Below are 27,465 nucleotides of genomic sequence, written 5' to 3' on the forward strand. Positions count from 1 at the left end.
CTAGTGAGGGGTGATAATACATAGTATAGAATGTTCAAAGGTTATTACTTTGGAAAGTGGAGCACAATAAGGGGAATCCAAAATTTCTGGGGTAGATGTTGAAATATAAAATGAGGTGCATTGGGTGAGCCTTCTTGAGAGTAATGTTTAGGCAGACTTAAAAGGGAGGAAGTTAGAGGGAATAGTTTGTTCCAAGACACTGAGGCAGACCTAGAGAGTTCTGCTCAGTATGGCTAGAATGGAATGAACAAAAAAGTAATAGTATTAATACATTATGTTAGGATGGGGTACAGATTTCACAGGGCTTTGTAGAGCGTTTATAAGTTCTTTGCCTGGAGTTTTCAACCAAGGAGTGACACGGTCTGCTTTCAGCTTCCAAATGATCACTGAAGTTTGCAGAGAGGAACAAACAGTAGAAGCAGGGAGATACATATAATTATAAGGAAGCTGGAAGTTGAGAGAGATGCTCATGACTTCTATCAAGGTGGTAACAGGAGATAGTGAAAAATGGTTGAATTCTGGATATATTTTGAAGACCATACCAATGTGAATTGTTGATAGATCAGATGTAGCATGTGAGAGAGGAGTCAAGGATGATTCCAAGAGTTTGGGTCTGAGCAGTGAGAAGATGGGGTTGCCATCAACTAGAATAGGGGTGACTGTGAGAAGAGCACGTTTGGGGAATAGAGTTCAGTTTTAGAAGTGGTAAGTTTGAGATGCCTTTTAGATATTCTGGTTGAATTGACATTCAGGTGTGGACTTTAGGAGAAGGGTCTGGACTAGAGATAAACTTTGTAGTCAGCCACTTAGGTAGTATTCAAAGCCACAAGACTGGATGAGAGCACCAAGGGATCCAGTGTGGACAGAGAAAAGGACACGAGATTACTGTTGTTGTTCAGTTGCTAAATTGTGTCTGATTCTTTGCAACACCATGGACTGCAGCAGGCCAGCCTTCCCTATCCTTTAACAGTCTCCTGGAATTTGCTCCATTTCATGTCCGTTGAGTTTTTGATGATCTAACCATCTCATCCTCTGCTGCATTCTTCTCCTTTTGCCTTCAGTTTCCCCAGTATCAGGGTTTATTCCAGTGAGTTGGCTGTTCGCATCAGGTGGCCATAGTATTGGAGCTTCAGCATCAGTCTTTCCAGTGAATATTCAGGGTTGATTTTATTTCACATTGACTGGTTTGATCTTGCAGTCCTAGGGACTCCAAAGAGTCTTCTCTAGAGCCATAATTCTAAAGCATCAATTCTTCAGCGCTCAGCCTTTTTTATGGTCCAACTCTCACATCTGTACATGAATACTGGAAAAACCATAGCTTTAACTACACGTTTTGGAGCCCAGGAAAATCACTGCTTCTACTTTCCCCCCTTCTACTTGCTATGAAGTGATAGGACTGGATGCCGTGATCTTAGTTTTTTGAATGCTGAGTTTCAAGCCAGCTTTTTCAATCTCCTCTTTCACCCTCAACAAGAGGCTTTTTAGTTCCTCTTCACTTTTTGCAATTAAAGTGGTATCATCTGCATAACTGAGATTGTTGATATTTCTCCCAGACTGCAATCTTGATTCCAGTTTATGATTCATCCACCCTGGCATTTTGCATGATGTACTCTGCATGTAAGTTAAACAAGCAGGGTGACAATGTACAGTCTTGACGTACTCCTTTCCTAATTTTGAATCAGTCTGCTGTTCAATGTCCGGTTCTAATTGTTGCTTCTTGACCTGCATACAGGTTTCTCAAGACGCAGGTAAGATGGTCTCGTATTCCTATCTCTTTAAGAATTTTCCAGTTTGTTGTGATCCACACAGTCAAAAGCTTTAGTGTAGTCAATGAAGCATATGTTTTTCTATAATTCCCTTGCTTTCTCTGTGATCAGCAAATGTTGGCAGTTTGTTCTCTGGTTCCTTTTTCTTTTCTGAACCCAGCTTGTACATCTGGGAGTTCTTGGTTTACGTATTGTTGTAGCTTAGCCTTACTAGCATGTGAAATGAGCACAATTGTCTGGTAGTTTAACATTTTTTGGCACCGCCCTTCTTTGGGATTGGAATAAAAACTGACCTCTTCCAATTCTGTGGCCACTGCTGAGTTTTCTGAATTTGCTGACATGTTGAGTGCAGCACTTCAACTGCATCGTCTTTTAGGATTTGTAAGTAGCTCAGCTGGAATTCCATTGCCTCCACTGTCTTTGTAGAAATACTTCCTAAGGCCCACTTGACTTCACACTCTAGAATGTCTGGCCCTAGGTGAGTGACCACACCACCATGGTTATCCTAGTCATTAAGACCTTTTTTGTATAGTTCTTCTGTGTATTCTTGCCATCTCTTCTTACTCTTTTCTGCCTTTGTTAGGTCCTTACCATTTATGTCCTTTATCATGCCCATTCTTGCATGAAATGTTCACTTGATATCTCCAAATTTTCTTGATCTCTAGTCTTTCCTATTCTGTTGTTTTCCTTTATGTCTTTGCGTTGTTCATTGAAGGTCTTCTTTTCTTGCTATTCTCTGCAACTCTGCATTCAGTTGGGTGTATCTTTCCCTTTCCTTTGCTTTTTGCTTGTCTCCTTTCCTCAGCTATTTGTAAAACTTCCTCAGACAACTACTTTGCGTTCTTAAATTTCTTTTTCTTAACTGCAATGCTAAGAGGATTGATATAGAAGGCAGTGTTAACATGGATACCATCCATAAACTTAGGGGGGAAATTATGTCCTCACTAACCTCTAACTAGAAGTTAGCATTTCTTTTAATTACTAATGTAAACAGAAAACTATAGTAGTATTAACCTGTGATTTTATTGGCCTGTAATATAGTACCTGTGATTTTACTGCTAGTACAAATCACAGGTTTTTTATGTTTTGATTATTGTAAATACTTCATTATCTGCGTTCATCATTACATAGAAATTTCAGTAGATTGGAGATCCACCACTAGATTGTTGAGAAGCATATACAGTGCTGTATCATACATTTGGGGTTTTTGTCCCAAAGGTAATTGGTGCCCTTTGTTTATTTCACATATTTAAAAATATTAAGCTGAAAAGGAATTTGCAGGCTTCACCTGACCCCAGAAAGGTCCAAGGCACAAAACATGTTAAACCATTGGACTCTGTATCCTAACTCTTGGTTTAGAATCTCACCTCTTAATCGCTGTATGAACCTGGGCAAATTTTGTAATGCCTTGGTGTCCTTGTAGGTAAAGTAAGAATCATAACAGTATTTTCTGCAGAGGGTTTTATGAGGATTTAAGAAATAGGACAGTGTTAAGTTTTTTGAAAAATCTGCTTATTTTTAATTGGAGGAAGATTGCTTTAAACTTTTATTAGTATTGGCTAAAAAGATTCAGCTAGAAAGAACAGTACTTTATGAGGCACTGTGATATGAAAAGCATGGTGAATTTGGCAAAAATAAAGTTTATTAGCTGGCAAAAATACTTTAGCATGTTCAAATTAAATATAAAGCAGTGGCGATAGTCATGTTCTTATAACATTCTCATAATTCACCTAAGTTATGGTGGGGTTAGAGATGCCATAGGAAGCCAACTGAAAGATTCCACATAGAGTCTGGACCTTTAGGAGCTTTGCAGCCAGTCCATAATTCAGTTTTTGTTATTTTATAAGAGAAAAATAGCTTTATAGTGATTGAGGTATGTTCTTCAGGCCAAGGTATAGTCTTTCGGCTACTGAGGTATATGGGAGGCCAAACTACTGCTTGGAGGGTTTCCTGGTGATCACAGTAAGCCTGACAGTGACTTTGGCTCAGAGGTTAAAGCATCTGCCTCCAATGTGGGAGACCCGGGTTCGATCCCTGGGTCGGGAAGATCCCCTGGAGAAGGAAATGGCAACCCACTCCAGTACTCTTGCCTGGAGAATCCCATGGACAGAGGAGCCTGGTAGGCTACAGTCCACGGGGTCGCAAAGAGTCAGACACGACTGAGCAACTTCACTTCACTTCACAGTAAGCCTGATGGAGCTATTCTCTTGCTTAGGATAGAGTATGTGTGTGTGTGCTCAGTTGTGTCTGACTCTTTGCGACCCTATGGACTGTCCATGGAATTGTTCAGGCAAGAATACTGGAGTGGGTTGCCATTTCCTACTACAGGGGATCTTCCCAGCTGAGGGATCAAACCCATGGTTCCTGCATTGGCATACAGATATTTTACCACTGAGCCACCTGGGAAGCTCAGGATAGAGTATATTTCTCCAGATTTCATGTCCCTATTTTTGCTCTTGCTTCATCTAGATTTCCGGCCAACGAGTCTTCCTACTGACAGATTATATCTCTAAAAGGGTATCGAGTAACTGTTGATGAGCAGTTGCTGTGTTTCCCTAAGAAATGTTCAAACTGCCAAGACATACCTATCAGTTGTCCCTTTCTAGTTTTAGTGGAACTTTGGTGTTGCAAATCTTTTCTGCCACTTTTCACTGTAGTGACTAATTGATTTAATCTATAAGAGCTGACTCATTGGAAAAGACCCTGATGCTGGGAAAGATTGCAGGCAAAAGATAAGAGGGCGGCAGAGGATGAGATGGTTAGAGAGCATCACTGATACAATGGACATGAATTTGAGCAAACTCTGGGAGATGGTGAAGGACAGGGAAGCCTGGTGTGCTGGAGTCAGTCAGAAAGAGTTGGGCGTGACTTAGCAACTGAAGAACAAATTCCCCTTTAAATTGTAATGCATTGTGATTTACTGTTTAACAGATATTGATGATAATCTTTCTTAACCCTGATGTTTAGTGTTGTTCTGTGAGCATTGTCAGTTTTTGCAGAGAAGCAAGAATAGTCATATGCTAGAATAAAAAGTTGACCAGCTTCATAATTTCTGTTAATTCTTGTGAGATACTGTAGAGTATCTTATTTTGTAACGTATGTACTGAGGGCTATTGTAAGACCCTGAGAGACGATTCATATTAGAAACTGAAACATTTACACCTATAGTCACTGAAATTCAGGCTTAGAATTCTTTCTTTTCCTTTCTGAGAGAGATCGCTCTCTAGGGGGAAAGAATCTTTTATTTGGGGGAAAAAAAAATTCAAACTTTCAGGGAAGTTCTAAGAATAGCATAGTAAACTCCCATATTTTCATCTGGATTGACTGGTTGTTGAAATTTTGCCACATTTGCTTCATCTTTCTTTATAAAATATATATATACCTGTGTTTGTTTTTAATCTATTTTTAACTGAAGGATAGTTGCTTTACAGAATTTTGTTTTCTGTCAAACTCTGTGTTTGTTTATTTTGGGCTAAACCACATTCTTGCCTGGAGAATCCCATGGACGGAGGAGCCTGAGGGGCTACAGTCCACAGGATCGCAAAGAGTCAGACACAACTGAGTGACTTCACTCACTCATTCATTCATTTGAGTGTAAGGTGCAGGCACCATGACCCTTAACCCCTACCTAAATAGTTGATAGTATAACCTGAGAACAAGAATGCTCTTAGGTATAACCAACATGCAGTGATCAAATTCAGGCAATTTAACATTTATAATACTACATTTGATATATAGTTCATATTTAAAGTGTGCCAGTTACTTCAATAGTGTCCTGTTTTTTTGGCCTGGGGTTACATACTGCGTTTAATTGCCATTTTTTTTAATCTCTGAAGATAGGGCTTTAAATTCAAGATACTTTACTACTATTAACTCTTTGTACTAAACATAAATATTTTGAAAACAATAACAATGTCTGGTATTGATTTGAACTGTTTTCATTTTTTCTTTTTATTTATTTATTTAGGCTGCACCCGGAGGCATGCAGGCAGGATCTTAGTTCCCCTAGCACAGAAAGTTCAGGGTCTTAACCACTGGACCACCGGGAGAGTCCAGAGATGGCTTCTTAATTACTAGAACAATAAATGCTTATTGCAAAAGGCAAGATAATATACTTAACAGAGGAAAAAGTAAAAATCTACCTTTAGCATCTCTTCTTGGCTCCATCTCTTCAAATCCAGCTCATCCTAGAGGTGACCACTACTCACAGTTCAGTGTATACCTTTCCAGATCTTTTTGTCTACTATACATACTGCATCATCTGCCTGCTTGCATTTGTGTGTAAGATGTGCTTATCTTTTTTAATAGGGAATACTCTATATTGTGAATGTGCCATGTTAAGTTGCTTTATTTTATATCATGTTAAGTAGTTTAAAAGCCTTAGGACATGAGCTGCATGGAAAGTATCTCCTTCCAAATGTTTTCCCACAGGATGAGTTTATCTGGTAATTTATGATAGTGTTTTCGTGATTCTGTTTAGAGTTTGATTCCTACACTTCTCTCTTTCCTTTTTTAAAATTCTATTTTATTGTCCATATTTATTTGTTTGTCTTGTCTGGTGTTGATGGATTAAAGTAGCTTTTATTCCTGCCCTACTTTGATTAGTTGGTTTTCTCAACTCAAGGTATTTAAGAGCAGTCTCTTGAAAATGGTTAATTTGAAGCTAGCCAACAACCTAGTCAACTGAAGATTCAATAAGTTGTTTTTTTTTTTCATAATGGGATTTATATTTGTAAATGTACTTTCATGAATTCAAATGAGGCAATTATTTTGTATAATTTTTGGTTATTGTACGTTAATTGGGTGTTTTGAGTCCCTCAGCTTTGGAATTCATGTATAACATTGGTAGGTTGTTTTTTAATTAAGCTTAATGATTATTTCAGTGTCTTTTCCAGCTGAACAAATACTTTGGTCATTTAGATGGAGGTTTAGAGTTCGTCTGAGGTTCTTAGGTGTTTTTATTTTAGAATGCCTTTTCTGTCCCATTTTAACATCTCACTAGTGAAAATATCCTTAGGATGGTGTGGGTAGTGATAGGGATTTGATCCTGCTGGCAGGCTTCTACCAGGTCTGCTTACTGAGAGCACTGCTGTGGGTGTATAAGAACCTGGAGCAAGTGGTCGTTTCTGATTGTAGCTCTTCCGGCTGCCTACTTCCTGCCAAATGCAGTTAGACTCTTTGGGGAGGGCTATACAGTAATCACCACTATTTGCTTCATAGTTACCTCTTTGGAGACTCATGGACTAACTTGTGTTTTGAGTCTTTTGTGTGATATTTCGCTTCTTGTTGATTAATTGTTAATTACACATGCTCTACTTTAGTAAGCAGAAGATGTCATGTTTAAAATTTTTATGAATTTTTGTATGACTGTAAAGTAGGGCTAACGTTTTTTCATAAGTTATATAGATGACTGCAAAAACCCTTTCTTGAGAAGTCTGTTTTTCTGATGCTGAACACACAGACTTTCTAAAATTGCCTGGTTAAATGTATATTTCAATTAATTCCTCAATTCTCATATCTATATCAATTCTAAAACATAAGCTACACTTTTTGTGGTACTGCTTCTGTGCTAAAAATTTTAAAGATTATCTGTAGAAAACGGATGAGTTTTGAGGTACAATAAAACACTTGGTTAGAAATAGGTTAAAATGGACTCCTGAGGTTTTCCTCAGGGTCACCGTAATAGGTATCTTATTTTCGCTCAAGTTTACCGTATCCATTAAAAAATAAGTATGAGAGTATAATTATTTAGGAAACCAGTTGTCTAAATTATGAAAACTACAGTATGTAGTCTTCTTGGCAGATTAACAGCAGTTTGTATAAAGAATTAAGGTTAATAACTAAATAGTAAATTGAAACAGTGATAGTTAAATATAAAACCAGTATTTCCCCAATTATAGAATACTCTTGTGTATTATAGAGAGACAGTGAGTCTACCAAAAAATATTTGGGGCTCATCTTTCTTTGGCTACTTTTCTTGATTATTGGAGAGGATAATGATAGTGTCAGAGGTTATGAAATTGGAGCAGAAGTTGGAATCTCTGATAGTAAATTTTTTTCAGATATGCACATACTAGCTGTTCAGTTTGTTAGTTGTGTGCTTTTGTGACATGTACTTATTCAGTTCAGTTCAATCACTCAGTCGTGTCCGACTCCTTGCGACCCCATGAATCGCAGCACGCCAGGCCTCCCTATCCATCACCAACTCCCGGAGTTCACCCAGACTCACGTCCATCGAGTCAGTGATGCCATCCAGCCATCTCATCCTCTGTCGTCCCCTTCTCCTCCTGCCCCCAATCCCTCCCAGCATCAGAGTCTTTTCCAATGAGTCAACTCTTCGCCTGAGGTGGCCAAAGTACTGGAGTTTCAGCTTTAGCATCATTCCTTCCAAAGAAATCCCAGGGCTGATTTCCTTCAGAATGGACTGGTTGGATCTCCTTGCAGTCCAAGGGATTCTCAAGAGTCTTCTCCAACACCACAGTTCAAAAGCATCAATTCTTCGGCATTCAGTCTTCTTCACAGTCCACCTCTTGCATCCATACATGACCACAGGAAAAACCATAGCCTTGACTAGATGGACCTTTTTTGACAAAGTAATGTCTCTGCTTTTGAATATGCTATCTAGGTTGGTCATAACTTTCCTTCCAAGGAGTAAGCGTCTTTTAATTTCATGGCTGCAGTCACCATCTGCAGTGATTTTGGAGCCCCAAAAAATAAAGTCTGACACTGTTTCCCCATCTATTTCCCATGAAGTGATGGGACCAAATGCCATGGTCTTCATTTTCTGAATGCTGAGCTTTAAGCCAACTTTTTCACTCTCCACTTTCACTTTCATCAAGAGGCTTTTTAGTTCCTCTTCACTTTCTGCCATAAGGGTGGTGTCATCTGCATATCTGAGATTATTGGTATTTCTCCCGGCAATCTTGATTCCAGCTTGTGTTTTTTCCAGTCCCTATTAAGTATTTTTATTACTAATTTTTCATACGAATATTTTAAAAGATATATTTTTATGCATGTGTATTTTTTATAATTCTCTAACTTTTAAGATACTTTGGGTAGTTCCTCATACAGACCATCAAAGAAAGGCTGACATTTCATTGGAGCCTATCTTAGCATTTATCTGTTCTGTTGCATGATTTAGACATGTTGGTTCTGTTGTTCGGACCTAAGGGATTTTGTAGTCCTGTGCTTAGTCATGTCCGACTCTTTGTAGCCCCATGGACTGTAGCCCGCCAGGCTTCTCTGTCCATGGGGATTCTCCAGGCAAGAATACTGGAGTGGGTTGCCATGCCCTCCTCCAGGGGGTCTTCCCAACCGAGGGATTGAACCCAGGTCTACCGCACTGCAGGTGGATTCATTAATGTCTGAGCCACCAGGGAAGCCTTTTGTAGTCCTAGTTCTAGAAAATCCAAGGACCATGATAAGTATGTTTTAGAGACTTACTCTTTTAAATGGAGGAATCCCAGTAAGTAGCATCTGGGAACATAGTCATATGTGCTTAGTTAATGTTTGAGTTGATCTGATTGGTCATAACTCTGTTTATCCTGTTTTCCTCATAGAGTGAATGAGGAAAATTGTAATCATACTAACATTGATGGTAAGACTGTCTTAAATAACTATTAGATTAGGAGAGGGGGGTCAGGGAATTGAGTTGTATGTATTGAGCTTATGAAAGTGGTTGGTGCTCAAGACACTTTTTAGGCTTTTTCTGTTGATCTTGGTGAAGACAAACCAATGAAACCCAGAGATCTGGTGATGGTGGTCTGAGAGAGATTATGACTGCTGCCTTAGGTAGGACAGTGTATTGTGCTTTGTGTTAGAACTTACTTCACTTAGTATGATAACTTTAGGTCCATCCATTTTGTTAAAAATGGCATTATTTCTTCTTTTATGGCTGAATAGTAGTTCATTTTGTGTATATATATATATATATACACGTATTGCGTGTATAAACACACACACACACTACAGCCTCTTTAACCATTCTTCTTTCGATGAACATTCAAATTATTTGTATGTCTTAGCTACTGTGAATAGTGTTTCTATGAATATAGGCGTGCCTGTATCCTTTTGAATTGCAGTTTTGTCTGGATATATGCCCAGGAGTGGGATTTTTGAATCATATGACAACTATTTTTGGCTTTTTGAGGAACCTCTATATTGTTTGCCATAGTGGTGGCACCAGTTTCCATTGCCACCAAACAGTGTAGGAGGGTTCCCTTTTCTCCACACCCTCTCCAGCATTTGTTGTGTGTAGACTTCTTAATGATGGCCATTCTGACCAATGTGAGGTGGTAATTGTAGTTTTGATTTGCTTTTCTCTAGTAATTAGCCATGTTGAGCATCTTCTTATGTACCTGTCAGGCATCAACGTGTCTTTTAGGAAAAATATCTATATTAAAGATCTTCTGCCCATATTTTGATTGGCTCTTTCTTTAATCGAGTTGTTTGTATGTTTTGAGTATTAGCTCCTTGTCAGTTGCATTGTTTGCAAATATTTTCTGTGTGAAGAGTTTTATGGTAAATAGATGTTCTCCTTTCATTGTCTTTGAAGTAATTACAGTATTACTATTTCAGTTCTTGGTATTGTAGTTGGTTTTCAAATCCAGTTTAACTGACTTCTCTGACTTTTAACCGACTTAACTGACTTTTGAGAGTCCCTTGGATTGCAAGAATATCAAACCAGTCAATCCTAAAGGATATTAGTCCTGAATATTCATTGGAAGGACTGATGCTGAAGCTGGAACTCCAGTACTTTGGCCACCTGATGCGAAGAACTGATCATTTGAAAAGACCCTGATGCTGGGAGAGATTGAAGGCGGGAGAAGGGGATGACAGAGGATGAGATGGTTGGATGGCATCACCGACTCAGTGGACATGAGTTTGAGTAAGTTCTGGGAGTTGGTGATGGACAGGGAAGCGTGGCGTGCTGCAGTCCATGGGGTGCAGAGAGTCGACACGACTGAGCAACTGAACTGATGACTCTGTTATGCCTCTCCATCAGGTGTTTTGGAAACACATAAAGGGGAAGAAGGGGGATTAGAGCATGCCTTCTGAACGAAAGGCCCTAGAAAAGAAAACTTTGGCTCAGTCATATAGTACTTTTTTCATTACACTGTACTAGTTACAGTGTTTACGCAGTGTCAGCCTTGATTTTTCAGTGTTCTCATAGGTGTTGATGGCAGACATGAAAACCCAATTGCCTAGTCGCACTTCTGGATATGATATTAGTTACTGTTGTTAATTCCAAGTCATAGTCCTTCTATCCTTTTATTTTACTCTTTGTTGTTTCTCTGAGGTGGGCATCTCCCTTGTCAGTTTGAAGTATTTCATTGTTAAAGAGCATAAGTTTTGACCTCATACAGTAAGCTGTTGACTGCACTCCCCAACCCTCTGTGATGACTAGAATATTTTGGGACTTGACTAGGTCTATGGACCAACTACATTTTCAAAATTGTAATTTAGTGTAACTTGACTTTTGAGATATAAGTTAAAACTAGAAACACATGGTATAGAAGTTATTATGCATTATTATAGTATGTATCTGGTAGTGGAAATTGTACTCAGATTTCTCATTTGCAAAATGACATACAGAATACTGTTTTTATTAATAGATTTACTTTGAGAACTCAAAAGATAATTTTCACAGGAAGTGAAAATTTAGCACCATGGTGCCTTATCCAAAGAGATTGGCAAATGGGTGGAAAATAGGTTCAAATATTCAGAATATTAGTATTCTCCTTCCGAAACACAAAATTGCTTTATATTCACTGTTGCTGATCTTTTTTTTTTTTTTTTAAGTTTCTCACCTTAACTATTTTAAAAGAAAATGACTCTGAAGTAGAACTGTGTATTGATGTTATTTGGCAAAAGTTAATATATAGAAAATATTTCCATCATACATAATGTTTGCTATGGTTACATATTTATGATTTTATTTTGGTTTATTATTGGGGAGTTAAATCTTAGAACCATAGAAATAAATTCTAAACCAGATGGGTAAATCCTGGTGATGATTTTTGCTTGGGTCAAGGGTTTAATGCTCAGCCACAGCCAGGTGACTAGGCCCTGATTGTGGGTAGATGGGTGATTGGATGGTAATGGGAATACATATCTTTTGCCAGCACTTTGCTTGCTATATGTGCACACATGGTTTCTTGTTTGCAGATTGGTTATCCTCTTTCGTATTGCAATTAAACCTTAAGCGTTTTTTATTATGAAAAACTTCAAACATTCATACAAGAGAGAATGGTATAATGAATACCCTTTGCTCTGCCCAGTGTACTCATCAAGCTTCAGCAGTTATTAATGTTTCGCCATTCTGGTTTCATCTGTCTCCTACTCTCCTGTTGCTGCTGCTGCTGCTACTGCTAAGTCGCTTCAGTCGTGTCCGACTGTGCAACCCCATAGACGTCAGCCCACCAGGCTGCCCTGCCCCTGGGACGCTCCAGGCAAGAACACTGGAGTGGGTTGCCATTTCCTTCTCCAATGCATGAAAGTGAAAAGTGAAAGTGAAGTCGCTCAGTTGTGTCCGACTCTTAGCGACCCTTGGACTGCAGCCTACCAGGCTCCTCCATCCATAGGATTTCCCAGGCAGGAGTACTGGAGTGGGGTGCCATTGCCTTCTCCGCTTCTGTTGTTTCTGGAATATTTTAAAGCACCCCAGGTATTCTGTCATTTCATACTTACAGAAATAAGAGAGGCTTTAAAAATAACCACAATATCATTGTCATATCTAGTGCCCGTGCATACATTCTAATTTGCTTCAGTCATGTCCAACTCTTTCTGACCCCATGGATTGTAGCCCACCAGGCTCCTCTCTGTCCATGGGGATTCTCCAGGCAAGAATCCTGGAGTGGGTTGCCATGTCCTTCTCCAGGCATATCTAGTGCAACTGGCAGTAAATATTTAATGTTACTTAGTATACTGTCCTTGCTCATTTTTTTAAAAAAATATCAGGATCTAAATAGTCATATGATTCCTAGATTTCAAATCTCAATCTGTGATAGTCTTCTTATACATTTGCTACATTTTTTTGAAGACTGGTAGTTATATCAGGCCTTTTACCCCACCTATTTCCTGCTAGTAGTTTTTCAGTTACATATTGTATCATGTTGGCTGCAGGTAGGGGAGGGCATGTACCTGGTTGTTTTAATTTTAGCGACGTCAAAATTAATCATCGAATTCTAGTGTAGTTGGCTTGATCCATTCATTATAAAAGTTCCTCATCAACCTTTCATCTGCTAGGTTTTGCTGCCATTGATGATTATTGCATTTATTAGCTAAAATTCTCCTATAAAGAACAGCTATTACTCACCATCTGTTTGATTGCCCTGAAACACAGACACATGATCAAGACTCTAGTTTGAACACTTCTGTTACTCTTTATTTCATGATGCAGCCCCTTCTGTTGCTAGGCAGATACATTTACTATTACACTAAATCAAAATATGTTTCTCTGAAACATTTTACTCTTTTTCTCCCATTTCTGTGTCAGTTCAGTTCACTCGTTCAGTCGTGTCCGACTCTGCGACCCCATGAATAACAGCACGCCAGGCCTCCCTGTCCATCACAAACTCCCGGAGTTCACTCACACTCACGTCCATCGACTCAGTGATGCCATCCAGCCATCTCATCCTCTGTCGTCCCCTTCTCCTCCTGCCCCCAATCCCTCCCAGCATCAGAGTCTTTTCCAATGAGTCAGCTCTTTGCATGAGGTGGCCAAAGTACTGGAGTTTCAGCTTCAGCATCATTCCCTCCAAAGAAATCCCAGGGCTGATCTCCTTCAGAATGGACTGGTTGGATCTCCTTGCAGTCCAAGGGACTCTCAAGAGTCTTCTCCAACACCACAGTTCAAAAGCATCAATTCTTCGGCACTCAGCCTTCTTCACAGTCCAACTCTCACATCCATACATGACCACTGGAAAAACCATAGCCTTGACTAGACGAAACTTTGTTGGCAAAGTAATGTCTCTGCTTTTGAATATGCTATCTAGGTTGGTCATAACTTTTCTTCCAAGGAGTAAGCGTCGTCTAATTTCATGGCTGCAGTCACCATCTGCAGTGATTTTGGAGCCCAAAAGAATAAAGTCTGACACTGTTTCCACTGTTTCCCCATCAATTTCCCCTGAAGTGATGGGACCGGATGCCATGATCTTCATTTTTTGAATGTTGAGCTTTAAGGCAACTTTTTCACTCTCCACTTTCACTTTCATCAAGAGGCCTTTTAGTTCCTCTTCACTTTCTGCCATAAGGGTGGTGTCATCTGCATATCTGAGGTTATTGATATTTCTCCCGGCAATCTTGATTCCAGCTTGTGCTTCTTCCAGTCCAGCGTTTCTCATAATGACTCTGCATATAAGTTAAATAAGCGGAGTGACAATATACAGCCTTGACGTACTCCTTTTCCTATTTGGAACCAGTCTGTTCCATGTCCAGTTCTAACTGTTGCTTCCTGACCTGCATACAGATTTCTCAAGAGGCAGATCAGGTGGTCTGGTATTCGCATCTCTTTCCGAATTTTCCACAGTTTATTGTGATCCACACAGTCAAAGGCTTTGGCAGTTCCAGAAAAACATCTATTTCTGCTTTATTGACTTGGCATAGATGTTTTTCTGGAACTCTCTTGCTTTTTCCATGATCCAGCAGATGTTGGCAATTTGATCTCTGGTTCCTCTGCCTTTTCTAAAACCAGCTTGAACATCTGGAAGTTCACGGTTCACATATTGCTGAAGCCTGGCTTGGAGAATTTTGAGCATGACTTTACTAGTGTGTGAGATGAGTGCAATTGTGCGGTAGTTTGAGCATTCTTTGGCATTGCCTTTCTTTGGGATTGGAATGAAAACTGACCTTTTCCAGTCCTGTGGCCACTGCTGAGTTTTCCAAATTTGCTGGCATATTGAGTGCAGCACTTTCACAGCATCATCTTTCAGGATTTGAAATAGCTCAACTGGAATTCCATCACCTCCAGCTAATAAATATTTGACTTAAAGAGCAAGGGCTCTGCAGTCAAACAGCCTGAATATTTGGCTCTGCCACGTTACTAGCTATAACTTAAGTTTCTTCATTTGTGAAAATGGGAACACAAATAGCTAGTATACCCTTCTTAGATTTGAGGATCAGATGAGCTAGTTGTATGTAAAGCATTTAATGAAATACCTGGAAAAATGGAAAATATTCTGTTAGCTACTTATAATGGTGCTGGCAGTCTAATTGGCTGTAAGATAGTAGTATACATAACGTGGTCCAGTTACTAAGAACTTAGCCTTCAGCTCTTTCTGTTGTGATTCATTGGCTAGTACTAAAAATGAATTTCAGCATTTATGCATAATGTCTTTTGAACGTTATTTGGTAATGGTTATACTTTCTCCCACAATTTGTTAATGAGGAAAATAAAACAGGTAATTTAAGAGATTTAACTCAAAACAGAGAAAAATGTAGTAAAACTCATTTGTATATAGTAAGCCCTAAAATGTTCAAATTACTGCCCAATTATGGGTTTTGGAAAACAGATTACTTTAACTGGAGAACATAATTCAGTTCATGCAAGTGTTGCTGGAGGCTAATTTGGAAGACCAATTTAGAAACATTTCAGGTATACATACTATTGTTAACATTTGGGATGATATTCTTAGCTTTCCTCACTGACTAGAAACTCTTCAGTGATACACTGGAGATCAGCTGTGTTTACAAAGTGATTTCTTGTTTAAAGAAGATAACTTTACTATCTATATAGACACTCCACATTAAACTAAAGTTTCAACTATTTGGGGATATAAGAGTAATTGATGAATATGACATGGGAGAGAGAAATACTGTTTTGATCTATATTTATTTATATAACCAGAGATAGCTTTGAAAAGATGCCATACTGTGAGAATATTCTTGCTGTAATTTTAATAACATTTAAAAATAACATTTAATCTGTATACATGAAACTCTTATCAGTTAAAACTCTCTGTTTGAGATACTATACTAGTTGAAGATGTGGGCTTTAGAGCAAATGAGAAATAGCGCCTACGTTTATCAAGTCCGTTGGCACTAGTTCAGGTTAGTATATTCATTCCAAACTGCTTTGCCTGAAGTTTCCAGGCCTTTGATAAAAAGCAGTGATATTCATGGCTATTTTTTTGTCCACATAAATCATATATATATTTCTCATCAGTGTCTTTATTCACTTGTCCTCATGAGTTCCATTACTTGGATGAGAGGATGGCAAATGTTACAATTTATGACTTGTATGGCTTGTTTTTTCTACAGGTCAGTTTTGAGGTATTGACTTCTTTTCCTTTGAGAATTGTTTAAAATGAGAAAGCTAAAACCTGATGTTATTGTTAAGAAATTTCTTTGATTCAAAAAGTAATGAGAATTTATGCTAGGAATGGGATTGGCAAACCCAAGGAGATTGTACAGTAAGGACAAGATGTTATTGATACCTTTGTCTCTTTGTAATTTACACTGTTTTAAGGAAAACAGGCACAATAAATGCAAATCAAGACTATATATGTGATTGTCATTCTGCAAAGTTTATGATGTAGGAGGAGGCTGGCTGCAGCTGTGAAATTTGCTTTTTTCCTAATATTGGAGATAATCACTTAGTACTTGAGAAGGATTCCTTGCCAGTATTTCCTATGGCTCTTACTTGGGCCTTGGTGTGTATAGCAAACCAGTTTTCTCCTGGAGAGCTCAGAGTACTGCTTGAAGTCAACTTCTGGGCTAAGATGTTACGAGCAGTATTATGAAATACTAGCCTTCCGTTTTGTCAGTTATCTTCCTTCCTTTTGTTATCAGCCAGTTCTCCTCTCCTTTCTCTTGAGTTTTCATCTCTTCACAATACTACCTCTGTAATTTGATGGAATTCCATTTGAGCTATTTCAAATCCTGAAAGATGATGCTGTGAAAGTGCTGCACTCAATATGCCAGCAAATTTGGAAAACTCAGCAGTGGCCACAGGACTGGAAAAGGTCAGTTTTCATTCCAATCCCAAAGAAAGGCAATGCCAAAGAATGCTCAAACTACCGCACAATTGCACTCATCTCACATGCTAGTAAAGTAATGCTCAAAATTCTCCCAGCCAGGCTTCAGCAATACGTGAACCGTGAACTTCCAGATGTTCAAGCTGGTTTTAGAAAAGGCAGAGGAACCAGAGATCAAATTGCCAACATCTGCTGGATCATGGAAAAAGCAAGAGAGTTCCAGAAAAACATCTATGCCAAGTCAATAAAGCAGAAATAGATGTTTTTCTGGAACTGCCAAAGCCTTTGACTGTGTGGATCACAATAAACTGTGGAAAATTCGGAAAGAGATGTGAATACCAGACCACCTGATCTGCCTCTTGAGAAATCTGTATGCAGGTCAGGAAGCAACAGTTAGAACTGGACATGGAACAACAGACTGGTTCCAAATAGGAAAAGGAGTACGTCAAGGCTGTATATTGTCACCCTGCTTATTTAACTTATATGCAGAGTACATCATGAGAAATGCTGGACTGGAAGAAGCACAAGCTGGAATCAAGATTGCCGGGAGAAATATCATTAACCTCAGATATGCAGATGACACCACCCTTATGGCAGAAAGTGAAGAGGAACTAAAAGGCCTCTTGATGAGAGTGAAAGAGGAGAGTGAAAAGTTGCCTTAAAGCTCAACATTCAAAAAACGAGGATCATGGCATCCAGTCCCATCACTTCAGGGGAAATTGATGGGGAAACAGTGGAAACAGTGTCAGACTTTATTCTTTTGGGCTCCAAAATCACTGCAGATGGTGACTGCAGCCATGAAATTAAACGACGCTTACTCCTTGGAAGAAAAGTTATGACCAACCTAGATAGCATATTCAAAAGCAGAGACATTACTTTGCCAACAAAGTTTCGTCTAGTCAAGGCTATGGTTTTTCCAGTGGTCATGTATGGATGTGAGAGTTGGACTGTGAAGAAGGCTGAGTGCCGAAGAATTGATGCTTTTGAACTGTGGTGTTGGAGAAGAAGACTCTTGAGAATCCCTTGGACTGCAAGGAGATCCAACCAGTCCATTCTGAAGGAAATCAGCCCTGGGATTTCTTTGGAGGGAATGATGCTGAAGCTGAAACTCCAGTACTTTGGCCACCTCATGCAAAGAGCTGACTCATTGGAAAAGACTCTGATGCTGGGAGGGATTGGGGGCAGGAGGAGAAGGGGACGACAGAGGATGAGATGGCTGGATGGCATCACTGAGTCGATGGACGTGAGTGTGAGTGAATTCCGGGAGTTTGTGATGGATAGGGAGGCCTGGCGTGCTGCGATTCATGGGGTCGCAAAGAGTTGGACACGACTGAGCGACTGGACTGAACTGAATTTTATACTCTATTTATTATAGAGTCGAGTTCAATGCCTACCTGAATACAAATTTAGAAAGATTTCAGGTAGTGTTTTTCTAGCTGAGGCTCTAGGATCCCCAAGAGTCCATTAGTCTCTTAAAAAAAAAAAATTCTTAAAGGATGAAGGATTCTGTGAGGATATTTAATATTTTTTCACATTTTATTATCTTATGTTTAAAAATAATTAAATTTTTGAAGTAATTTCAGGCTTATAGAATGATTTCAAAAGGAATAGGGATTTCTTATATACCATTCATCTGGATCCCCCAAATATATATAGCACAGGGAACTCTGCAGAGTGTCATGTGCCAGCCTGGATGGGAGGGGGCTTTAGCAGAGAGTGGATATGGGTGTATGTGTGGCTGAGTCCCTTCACTGTTCACTTGAAACTGCCACACATTGTTAATTGGCTATCCCTGGATACAAAATGTTTTCGGTGTTTAAAAAAAGAAAAGCAAAAAAAAAAAAAAATCTACTGCACTGAATGCAAAAGTAATACAGATTCACATGTAATAGCAAAGAAAAAAATAAAAAGAGGCCCATATATCACTCAGATATGAGAAATACCAGCTTTAAGTATTTGAGGAATATTTGAGTTTTAGTAAGAAAGCATTAAAGATTAGGAAGGAGTGACTCTTTAAAGCCTTTACTTATTAAAATCAAGATAAAATGCTGTATCTGATGTATGGTTCAGGAAATTCAATAAACTGAAATCCTGGATTGAGACCTTCTAGGGCCTCACTTTTATAACCTTATATCTAGATTAAGAATTGTGTCTGATCTTAGGTAAGTTCTTATCCAGATTTTTCTTAAATGTTTCTGATGACAAGGAAATTAAAGTACCCAGTACAGAGGCACATTCCAGTTGCAGCTACCTCATATTTTGTTTTCATAAAGCAGTAAGAAAGACTAACAACTCAGTACCTAATCAGTGGCAAAGGAGCTGAAAAAAGCACTTCCCAGAAAAAAGAAAAAAATGCCAATGACGTATAGATATCTGTTAGGCTGGTAGAACTACAACTGAAGCTATATCTTAAGTACGTTGATGTGTAATTATATCCAGGGCTTTCAGCCCAGAAAAGGTAGAGAGGTATAATTTCCATTTGTGTATGTCTTTTCTCTTTTAAAAGCAATGTGTGTGCCCATATAAGCACACACTTTTTGAAAGGATATGCAGAAGATAACAATAATCGCCTCTAGGTAGATCTAATTTTAGTTGTATATCTTTTTGTAAATTTTATGTTTTTCCCTGTGTACATGTATTTTTCAAATAAAGAAAACTAATATGTTCTAACTTAAAATGAGGTAAAATCTGTCATTGTGTACTTTTGTTGGTCACAGGTCCAACTTTTGGAATTGTGCAAAAATAAGCCTATTTTATCTTCTAAGTTTCCTTATACTTTGAGATGCATTGCTATGGTCCTGTAACTTGTCTTTTTCCAGAGTAAATAAAATTATATCCTTTTAAGTATAACCATTTCCTGTGTAACATGGTATCTGAAATACATTTCCTTACTATCTGACTTGTTTATATTTATGAATCTTGTTGATACGGCCAAATCTCTCTCATTATACGCGTCCTCCCTTTGGAAACTTCCTGTGTTTCCTGAGAAGTTGGTTGATTGGTCGATTTGAATAATCATGTCATTCTTTGGTTCTTTGAGCTTGCTCTGACAAAAACTGTTAATTAAATCTTTTTCCACATGTGTCCTGTGACCTAACAGAGATTTGTCTTTGTGTGGACATGGATAGTCAAAATTCTTTAAATACAGTTCTTCAGTAAGCTGCAGATCTGCATACTGTACATTTTTGACAGAAAATTGGGTGCATATTCCTCTGGTTTTTCTTCTGTAGTAGATTTTCCAAAGAAGAAACAAGGCATTCTAGCATGATCTCATGTTGGAGAGTTAAATGCATGTTTTTGCATTATGTTTTTATGTTTTATGGTGAGGGCACAGGAGACTCAGTACTACCTGTGACTTCTTACCCCTATTCTATCAACTTTCCTTCAAACTTTCCTATTTTTTGCTCTTGACATTATATTATTTACCAAAGCAAGTGTTCTATTAAAAACATTTGTGGCTGATTCCTGCTATTAATTATGGCCTAACAATTTCATTACTGTCTTTAAAAAGGTCTTTTAAAAACAATTCTTTGCATTCCTATCCTTCCACTGAACTAAGTTGCTTATCTTCCTCTTTACTGTTATACTTGTGCGTACTTCTATCCTTGTATTTATTTGCTCCATTATGTTGGAATTACTTTTAGAGCAATTATATTTTATGTTTACAGAGAACCATAAGAGCTGCTTGAGGGGAAGGACTCTGCTTTAATCACCTTTTCTCTCCATCACCTAGCACAGTGCATAACACTATCTTCATTGAATATTTGCTATACTAAATGTAACTAAGGCTATGAAGGGACAGATAACCCATTTAGAATATACCTGGAGGTTGTATGTATCCTAAGCTTTAATAAAAAAACTTACATTTCATTCCATTTTAAGTATTTATGATTTCTTTTTTATTCTTTTGCATGCTTTCTTGGCTGGATGACAACAGAGAAGAAGAAAATGAGGTAAGTGTAATTTAATTAGGTATTCAGTGATTATGAGATTGAAAACATTCAAAATTTAGCTATCATTTTGAATATGAAATGAAGTAATAGTTTTTGCTTAATTTTGTTTTTGAATCTGTAATAATTCATTCCAGTGGGGATGTTGTATATTTCATGAAAATGGTTTTTAAACTTTCAAGCTTCAAGACCTTTTGTCAAGGTAAAGGAAGCTAGCAACTTAAGACAGTTTATTTTTTACTGTTTTTATGCACTGAGCTTCCGTGTAAGATTTAATTTGAACAGTGAATTCTCTTTCTTAAGAAATATTTGAAGACCACTGCTCTGTGATAATGCATGTAAAAATGTTTACTTTCCCACCTGAATGGTTACTGTATAATTTTTGAAAACTGATTTCAGATTTTTACCACGTTGAAGTAGAAAACTGTTCTCTTAAATAGCCAGAGTTGATTAAAGAACATCAATTAGAAAAATGTAGATGGCAAGTGTACTATCTTTAATTTAGACTTGAGTTTGTTGCTGTAGACTTTTCTGATGTTCTGTCTACAACCGAGGTTAAGCCTTTAGCTTCTGAAGCCCACCAGTTCCTTTGGTGGTTTGGCAAATAATGAAGGGTAGAGCCTTCTTAAATATATACTTTGTAGTTGTTGCTTATAGTAGGGTAATACGATAAGTCCGCTTGGCCTGGGTATGTATGGGGTCCAGCAGATGTAGTGGTAATGTGCCAGGACAGTAATTTCCAGGAAGGCAGAAAGGCCTGGTTCTCATTTGGTTTGGTTACCTCATCTGTAAAATGAATGAGGTGGGAAACTGCTCTGTACCAGCGGTTCCCCACATCTAGGAAGTCCCTCAGAATTGCCTGAGATGCTTGTTTTCAGAAAACAAAACAAGCTTCTTGTTCACTTTAGAGCTATTGAATTGATATTTCCTGAAGTTTGGACACAGATCTATATTTCTACCAAGTACCCAAGCGACTCTTTTTTTTTTTTAATCTGTTTGTTTCTTTGGCTGCACTGGGTCTTAGCTGCAGCACATAGGATATTTAGTGGAAGCATGTGAGCTCTTACTTGTGGCATGTGGGATCTGGTTTCCTGATCAGGGATGGAACCCGGGCCACCTGCACTAAGAGTGTGGAGCCCTAGCCACTGGACCACCAGGGAAGCCCCCTCAGGTAGTCCCTTCAAGTGATGATTCTGTGTGATGCCAGAAGACCACTAGTTGTAATGACTTACGATGTTTCTTACAGGATAGGGACAAGAACAAAGTATTTTCATGTTGGAGATGTTAGCTATTGCTGTCTATCCACATGTCCTCTTATAGTGTATGTTGAAATACACATCAGATTATTTTTAAAATTCTGCTTGGAAAATAGTTCTAAAACTGTAAAATCCTTTAAGAGACAATAAGAGTAGAAAAATATGGATAATTTTTGGGTTAGTTGAAACTGGGGATGGGTACTTAGAGGTTTATTAAACTATTTTACCTATGGGTATGTTTAAAATTTTCCATAATAAAGAGGATTTTTTTTAATACTTTTATAGCTTAATGAAATTCATGCTGTTTTTGTCATTAAAAAGGACTTTTCGTTTCTCTGACATTGTAAACTGCGATGCTAGCCATTTAAAAGTAACTTTATTGTAGTAGTAACTGCTCTTTTTGTTCATTCCTAGGCAAAGATTGAAAATGTGCCGAAAACAGGTTTCATCAAAGGACCAATGTTCAAAGGTGTTGCTTCTAGTCGGTTTTTGCCCAAAGGCACCAAGACAAAAGTTAATTTGGAGGAACAGGGACGACAGAAGGTGTCATTCAGCTTCAGCCTTACAAAGAAAACTTTGCAGAACAGGTTTCTGACTGCACTTGGCAATGAAAAGCAAAATGATACTCCAAATTCCCCAGTTGTACCTCTTCAAGTAGACTCGACCCCTAAAGTTAAGACGGACATTGGAGATACATTATCTACTACAGAAGAATCTTCGCCACCGAAATCAAGGGTAGAATTGGGCAAAATCCATTTTAAGAAACATCTGCTTCATGTAACATCCAGGCCACTGCTGACTGCCACCACAGCAGTGGCATCTCCATCTCCTCCCATGGCACCATTACCAGCAGTCAGAGCAGAATCAACAACTGTAGACTCGCCACCCTCATCTCCACCTCCACCACCTCCACCTCCCCAAGCCACAACACCCTCATCACCAGCACCAGTAACAGAGCCAGTGGCCTTGCCACACACACCAGTTACAGTTCTGATGACAGCACCCGTAGATGTAGCTGCTAGAGCCTTGAAGGAGCCACCAGTAACAATTGTACCAGAATCATCAGAAGTGGACACTAAACAGGACCCTGTATCTAATAGTTCAGAAGAACACATAACTCACAGTTTGAATGAGCAAGCAGATATTCCTTCACAAAAAGAAGATTCCCATATTGGGAAGGAAGAAGAAACTCCAGATAGTTCTAAGAGTAGTCTGGGCTCTAAAAAAACAGGTTCTAAGAAGAAATCCTCACAATCTGAAGGCACCTTTCTTGGTTCAGAATCTGATGAAGATTCTGTACGGACTTCCTCAAGTCAAAGATCGCATGATTTAAAATTTTCAGCAAACATTGACAGAGAAAGAGATTCAAAAAAGAGCTTAGCAACTTTAAAAAGTGAGGATTTAGGGAAATCTTCACGATCTAAAACAGAGAGAGATGATAAATATTTTAGCTACTCAAAACTTGAAAGAGATACTCGGTATATATCTTCTCGCTGTAGAGAGAGAGAACGAAGGAGGAGCAGATCTCGGTCTAGATCTGACAGAGGCTCTAGAACTAGTTTATCTTATTCTCGGTCAGAACGATCCCATTATTATGACTCTGATCGTCGCTACCATAGGAGTTCCCCCTATCGAGAAAGGACTCGCTATTCTCGGGCATATACAGATAGCAGGGCGAGAGAGAGTTCTGACTCAGAAGATGAGTATAAGAAGACATACTCAAGGCGCACCTCATCTCATTCTTCCTCTTACAGAAACCTAAGGACATCATCATCCTATTCTAAGTCTGACCGAGACTGTAAAACTGAGTCCTCTTACTTAGAGATTGAGAAAAGAGGAAAGTATTCTTCCAAATTAGAAAGAGAATCCAAAAGGACTTCAGAAAATGAAGCAATGAAAAGATGCTGTTCTCCCCCCAATGAACTCGGATTCCGACGGGGGTCATCATATTCCAAGCATGATAACAATGCTTCCCGTTACAAATCTGCCCCTTCAAAACCTGTATCCAAGTCTGATAAATTTAAAAATTCTTTCTGTTGTACAGAATTGAATGAGGAAACCAAACAGTCTCATTCTTTTAGTTTACAGACTCCTTGTTCAAAAGGTAGTGAATTAAGAGTGATTAGTAAAATTCCTGAGAGAGAGAAGACTCGGTCTCCGTCTCCATCAAATCGATTAAATGATTCACCTACTTTTAAAAAGCTAGATGGATCACCTGTTTTTAAGTCTGAATTTATAGGACATGATAGCCATGATAGTATTAAGGAAGTAGACTCTTTATGTAAAGTGAAGAATGATCAATTAAGAAGTTATTGTCCCACAGAATTAAATATAAATGGGTCTCCAGGGGCAGAATCTGATTTGGCAGCATTTTGCACTTCTAAACATGACACTGTTTTGATGTCTTCTGATGATAGTGTGACTGGATCAGAGGTATCCCCCTTGGTCAAAACATGCATGCTTTCATCAAATGGATTTCAGAATATTAATAGATGTAAAGAAAAAGCCTTGGATGATACTTGCATGAAGCATAGTAAGTCAGAAAGCCCATTTAGAGAAACAGAACCTCTAGTGTCACCACACCAAGATCAACTCATATCTTTGCCAGTTATGACTATGGATTATTCCAAAACAGTTGTTAAAGAACCAGTTGAGGTGAGAGTTTCTTGCTGTAAAACCAAAGATTCAGATATATACTGTACTTCAAATGACAACCACCCTTCTTCATGTCATTCCGGAGCTGAAAATATTGAGCCTTTAGTCACGAAGATGTCTTCAAATAGCTTTATGAATGTGCATTTGAAATCAAAAACAGTTATATGTGATAATGGAAATCTAATTGATCAGCACTCAAAATTTGCATGTGGAGAATATAAGCAGAGTGTTGGTAGTACTAGTTCAGCTTCTGTTAATCATTTTGATGACTTATATCATACTCCAGGGAGCTCATGTATTGCTTCATCTCTTCAGAGTCTTCCCCCAGGAATAAAAGTGAACAGTTTAACTCTCTTGCAGTGTGGAGAGAATATATCTCCAGTTTTCGATGCTGTGCCGAAGAGTAAAAACTCAGAGTTTTTAAAGCATGCAGAGAAAGAAACAGTAATAGAAGTAGGTAGTGACCTTCCTGATTCAGGAAGGGGATTTGCTTCATGGGATAACAGGCATAATAATGGACTGTCTGAGAAATGTGTGCAGGAGGCTCACGAAGAAGGGAATTCTTTATTGCCTGATAGAAGAGGAAGACCAGAGATCTCTTTAGATGAAGAAGGTGGAAGAGGACATGCACATACTTCTGATGACTCAGAAGTTGTATTTTCTTCTTGTGATTTGAATTTAACTATGGAGGACAGTGATGGTATAACATATACCTTAAAATGTGACAGTAGTGGTCATGCCTCAGAGATTGTATCTACTGTCCATGAAGATTATTCTGGTTCTTCCGAAAGTTCAAGTGATGAAAGTGATTCAGAGGATACAGATTCTGATGATAGCAGTATTCCAAGAAACCGTCTTCAGTCTGTTGTGGTTGTGCCAAAGAATTCTACTTTGACCATGGAAGAAACTAGTCCTTGTTCTTCTCGGAGCAGTCAGAGTTACAGACACTATTCTGATCACTGGGAAGATGAGAGATTGGAGCCAAGGAGACATTCATATGAGGAAAAATTTGAGAGTATAACAAGTAAAGCCTGTCCTCAAACTGAGAAGTTCTTCTTTCATAAAGCAGCAGAGAAAAATTCCGAAATTTCTTTTATACAGCCCAGCCGAAAACAGATAGATAATCACCTGCCTGAAATTGCTCATCCGCAGAGTGATGGGGTTGATAGTACAAGTCATCCAGACATAAAATCCGACCCTCTAGGTCATTCAAATTCTGAGGAAACAGTGAAAGCTAAAATAGTTTCTCAGCAGCAGGAAGAGCTACCAGTTTATTCTTCTGATGATTTTGAAGATGTCTCAAATAAGTCTCGGCAACAGACTACTTTTCCTAACAGGCCAGATAGTCGACTGGGAAAAACAGACTCAAGTTTTTCTTCTTGTGAGATCTCCCGAGTGGATGGCTTCCGTTCATCAGAGGAGCTCAGAAACCTAGGGTGGGACTTCTCTCAACAAGAAAAGCCTACCACCACGTATCAGCAACCTGACAGCAGCTATGGAGCCTGTGGTGGACACAAGTATCAGCAAAGTGCAGAACAGTATAGCGGGGCACGCAATTACTGGCAAGGCAACGGCTACTGGGATCCAAGATCAGCAAGTAGACCGCCAGGAGCTGGGGTTGTGTATGATCGAATTCAAGGGCAGGTACCAGATTCCTTAACAGATGACCGAGAAGAGGAGGAGAATTGGGATCAACGTGGAGGATCTCACTTTTCAAGTCAGTCCAGTAAATTTTTTCTGTCCCTTCAGAAGGACAAGGGTTCAGTGCAAGCACCTGAAATAAGCAGCAATTCCATTAAGGACTCTTTGGCTGTGAATGAGAAGAAAGATCTTCTGAAAAACTTAGACAGAAATGATATGAAAGATCGAGGGCCTCTTAAAAAAAGAAGACAGGAATTGGAGAGTGATTCTGAAAGTGATGGTGAGCTTCAGGACAGAAAGAAAGTTCGAATGGAGATAGAGCAGGGAGAGACAGCAGTGCCTCTCGGCTCAGCGCTGGTTGGGCCTTCCTGTGTCATGGAGGACTTCAGGGACCCCCAGCGGTGGAAGGAATATGCCAAGCAAGGGAAGATGCCTTGTTACTTTGATCTGATTGAAGAAAATGTTTATTTAACAGAAAGGTAAGCCAAATTAATACTTGTCTGAGAAGTTTTAACCTCTTTTTGTAGGAAAAAACTTAGCTTTCAGAAGTTAATATATGAGCTCAGTTTTGTGAAATATGTTGTGTGATAAAACGTAAATTAAAAAATCTAAAAAGTATATTTGCCTATTTAGATTTGGTGGTGTTAGAGTCCCTCCCTCAATTTTTTTTTCCTCTCAGGGAGGGGATGTCTGCTTTTTTTTTTGTTCCTCCTTTTACCTCTTTGGTTCTAGAAGTACATTAAAACCAAAGTATATAGAGCAGCCCAGTTTTTCTTAAATTTCTTTTTACATGTGAACCTGGAATAGAAAGTGGAACAAAGCTCCAGAGAAGAAAAAAGTTATGCTGGATTTTTTTTTTCTTCATTGTGAAGATTTTTGAAAAATATCTTTAGGTACTTTACAAACTAGAACTAGATTGAAACACAGTGTTCTTTTGTCATGTTTTAAAATCTGATGATAATAGATTAAACTTGGCAATAAGATGAGTTTTTAGGAAATAAATGGTAAAATCCCTCACATGAAATAAGGTATAATGAGAATAGGCTAATGAAAACATAATCCTCTAGAGCAGAGCTTTTTGGTCAACTTTCTTTCACCTCTTTCTGACAGTCTTAATTTTCTCAATGTAAATATATGTTGAATATGTGTTTAAAAAGTTTATAGTCTCCTAATCACCTACCTCCTTTTGGAAATTTCTCCTCTAGTTGAGAATCAACTTAGC

General features: G+C 38.6%; 1 protein-coding gene across 6 annotated transcripts in view; it reads left to right on the forward strand.

Annotated features, from left to right (window-relative positions):
• The window catches only part of SETD2 (SET domain containing 2, histone lysine methyltransferase), an 82,953-nt gene that overhangs the window by 2,759 nt on the left and 52,729 nt on the right, over positions 1–27,465 (forward strand). For 4 of the 6 annotated variants that reach the window (XR_015151717.1, XR_015151718.1, XR_015151719.1 and 1 more), the window contains exons 2-3: positions 20,655–20,694; positions 22,362–26,722. Coding sequence is in view for 3 of the 6 variants with exons in the window: in XM_086368304.1 (XP_086224430.1) it covers positions 20,655–20,694; positions 22,362–26,722 (4,401 nt within the window). In the remaining 3 variants the exon portion in view is untranslated. The remainder of the gene's footprint in view (positions 1–20,654; positions 20,695–22,361; positions 26,723–27,465) is intronic. The other 2 variants (XM_086368305.1, XM_086368307.1) reach the window with 1 other exon arrangement.

The sequence above is a fragment of the Bos grunniens genome, chromosome 22 (assembly GCF_055505025.1).
Source record: "Bos grunniens cultivar Pamir isolate PY7600 chromosome 22, Bosgru_T2T1.0, whole genome shotgun sequence".
NCBI classification, from domain to species: Eukaryota; Metazoa; Chordata; class Mammalia; order Artiodactyla; family Bovidae; genus Bos; species Bos grunniens.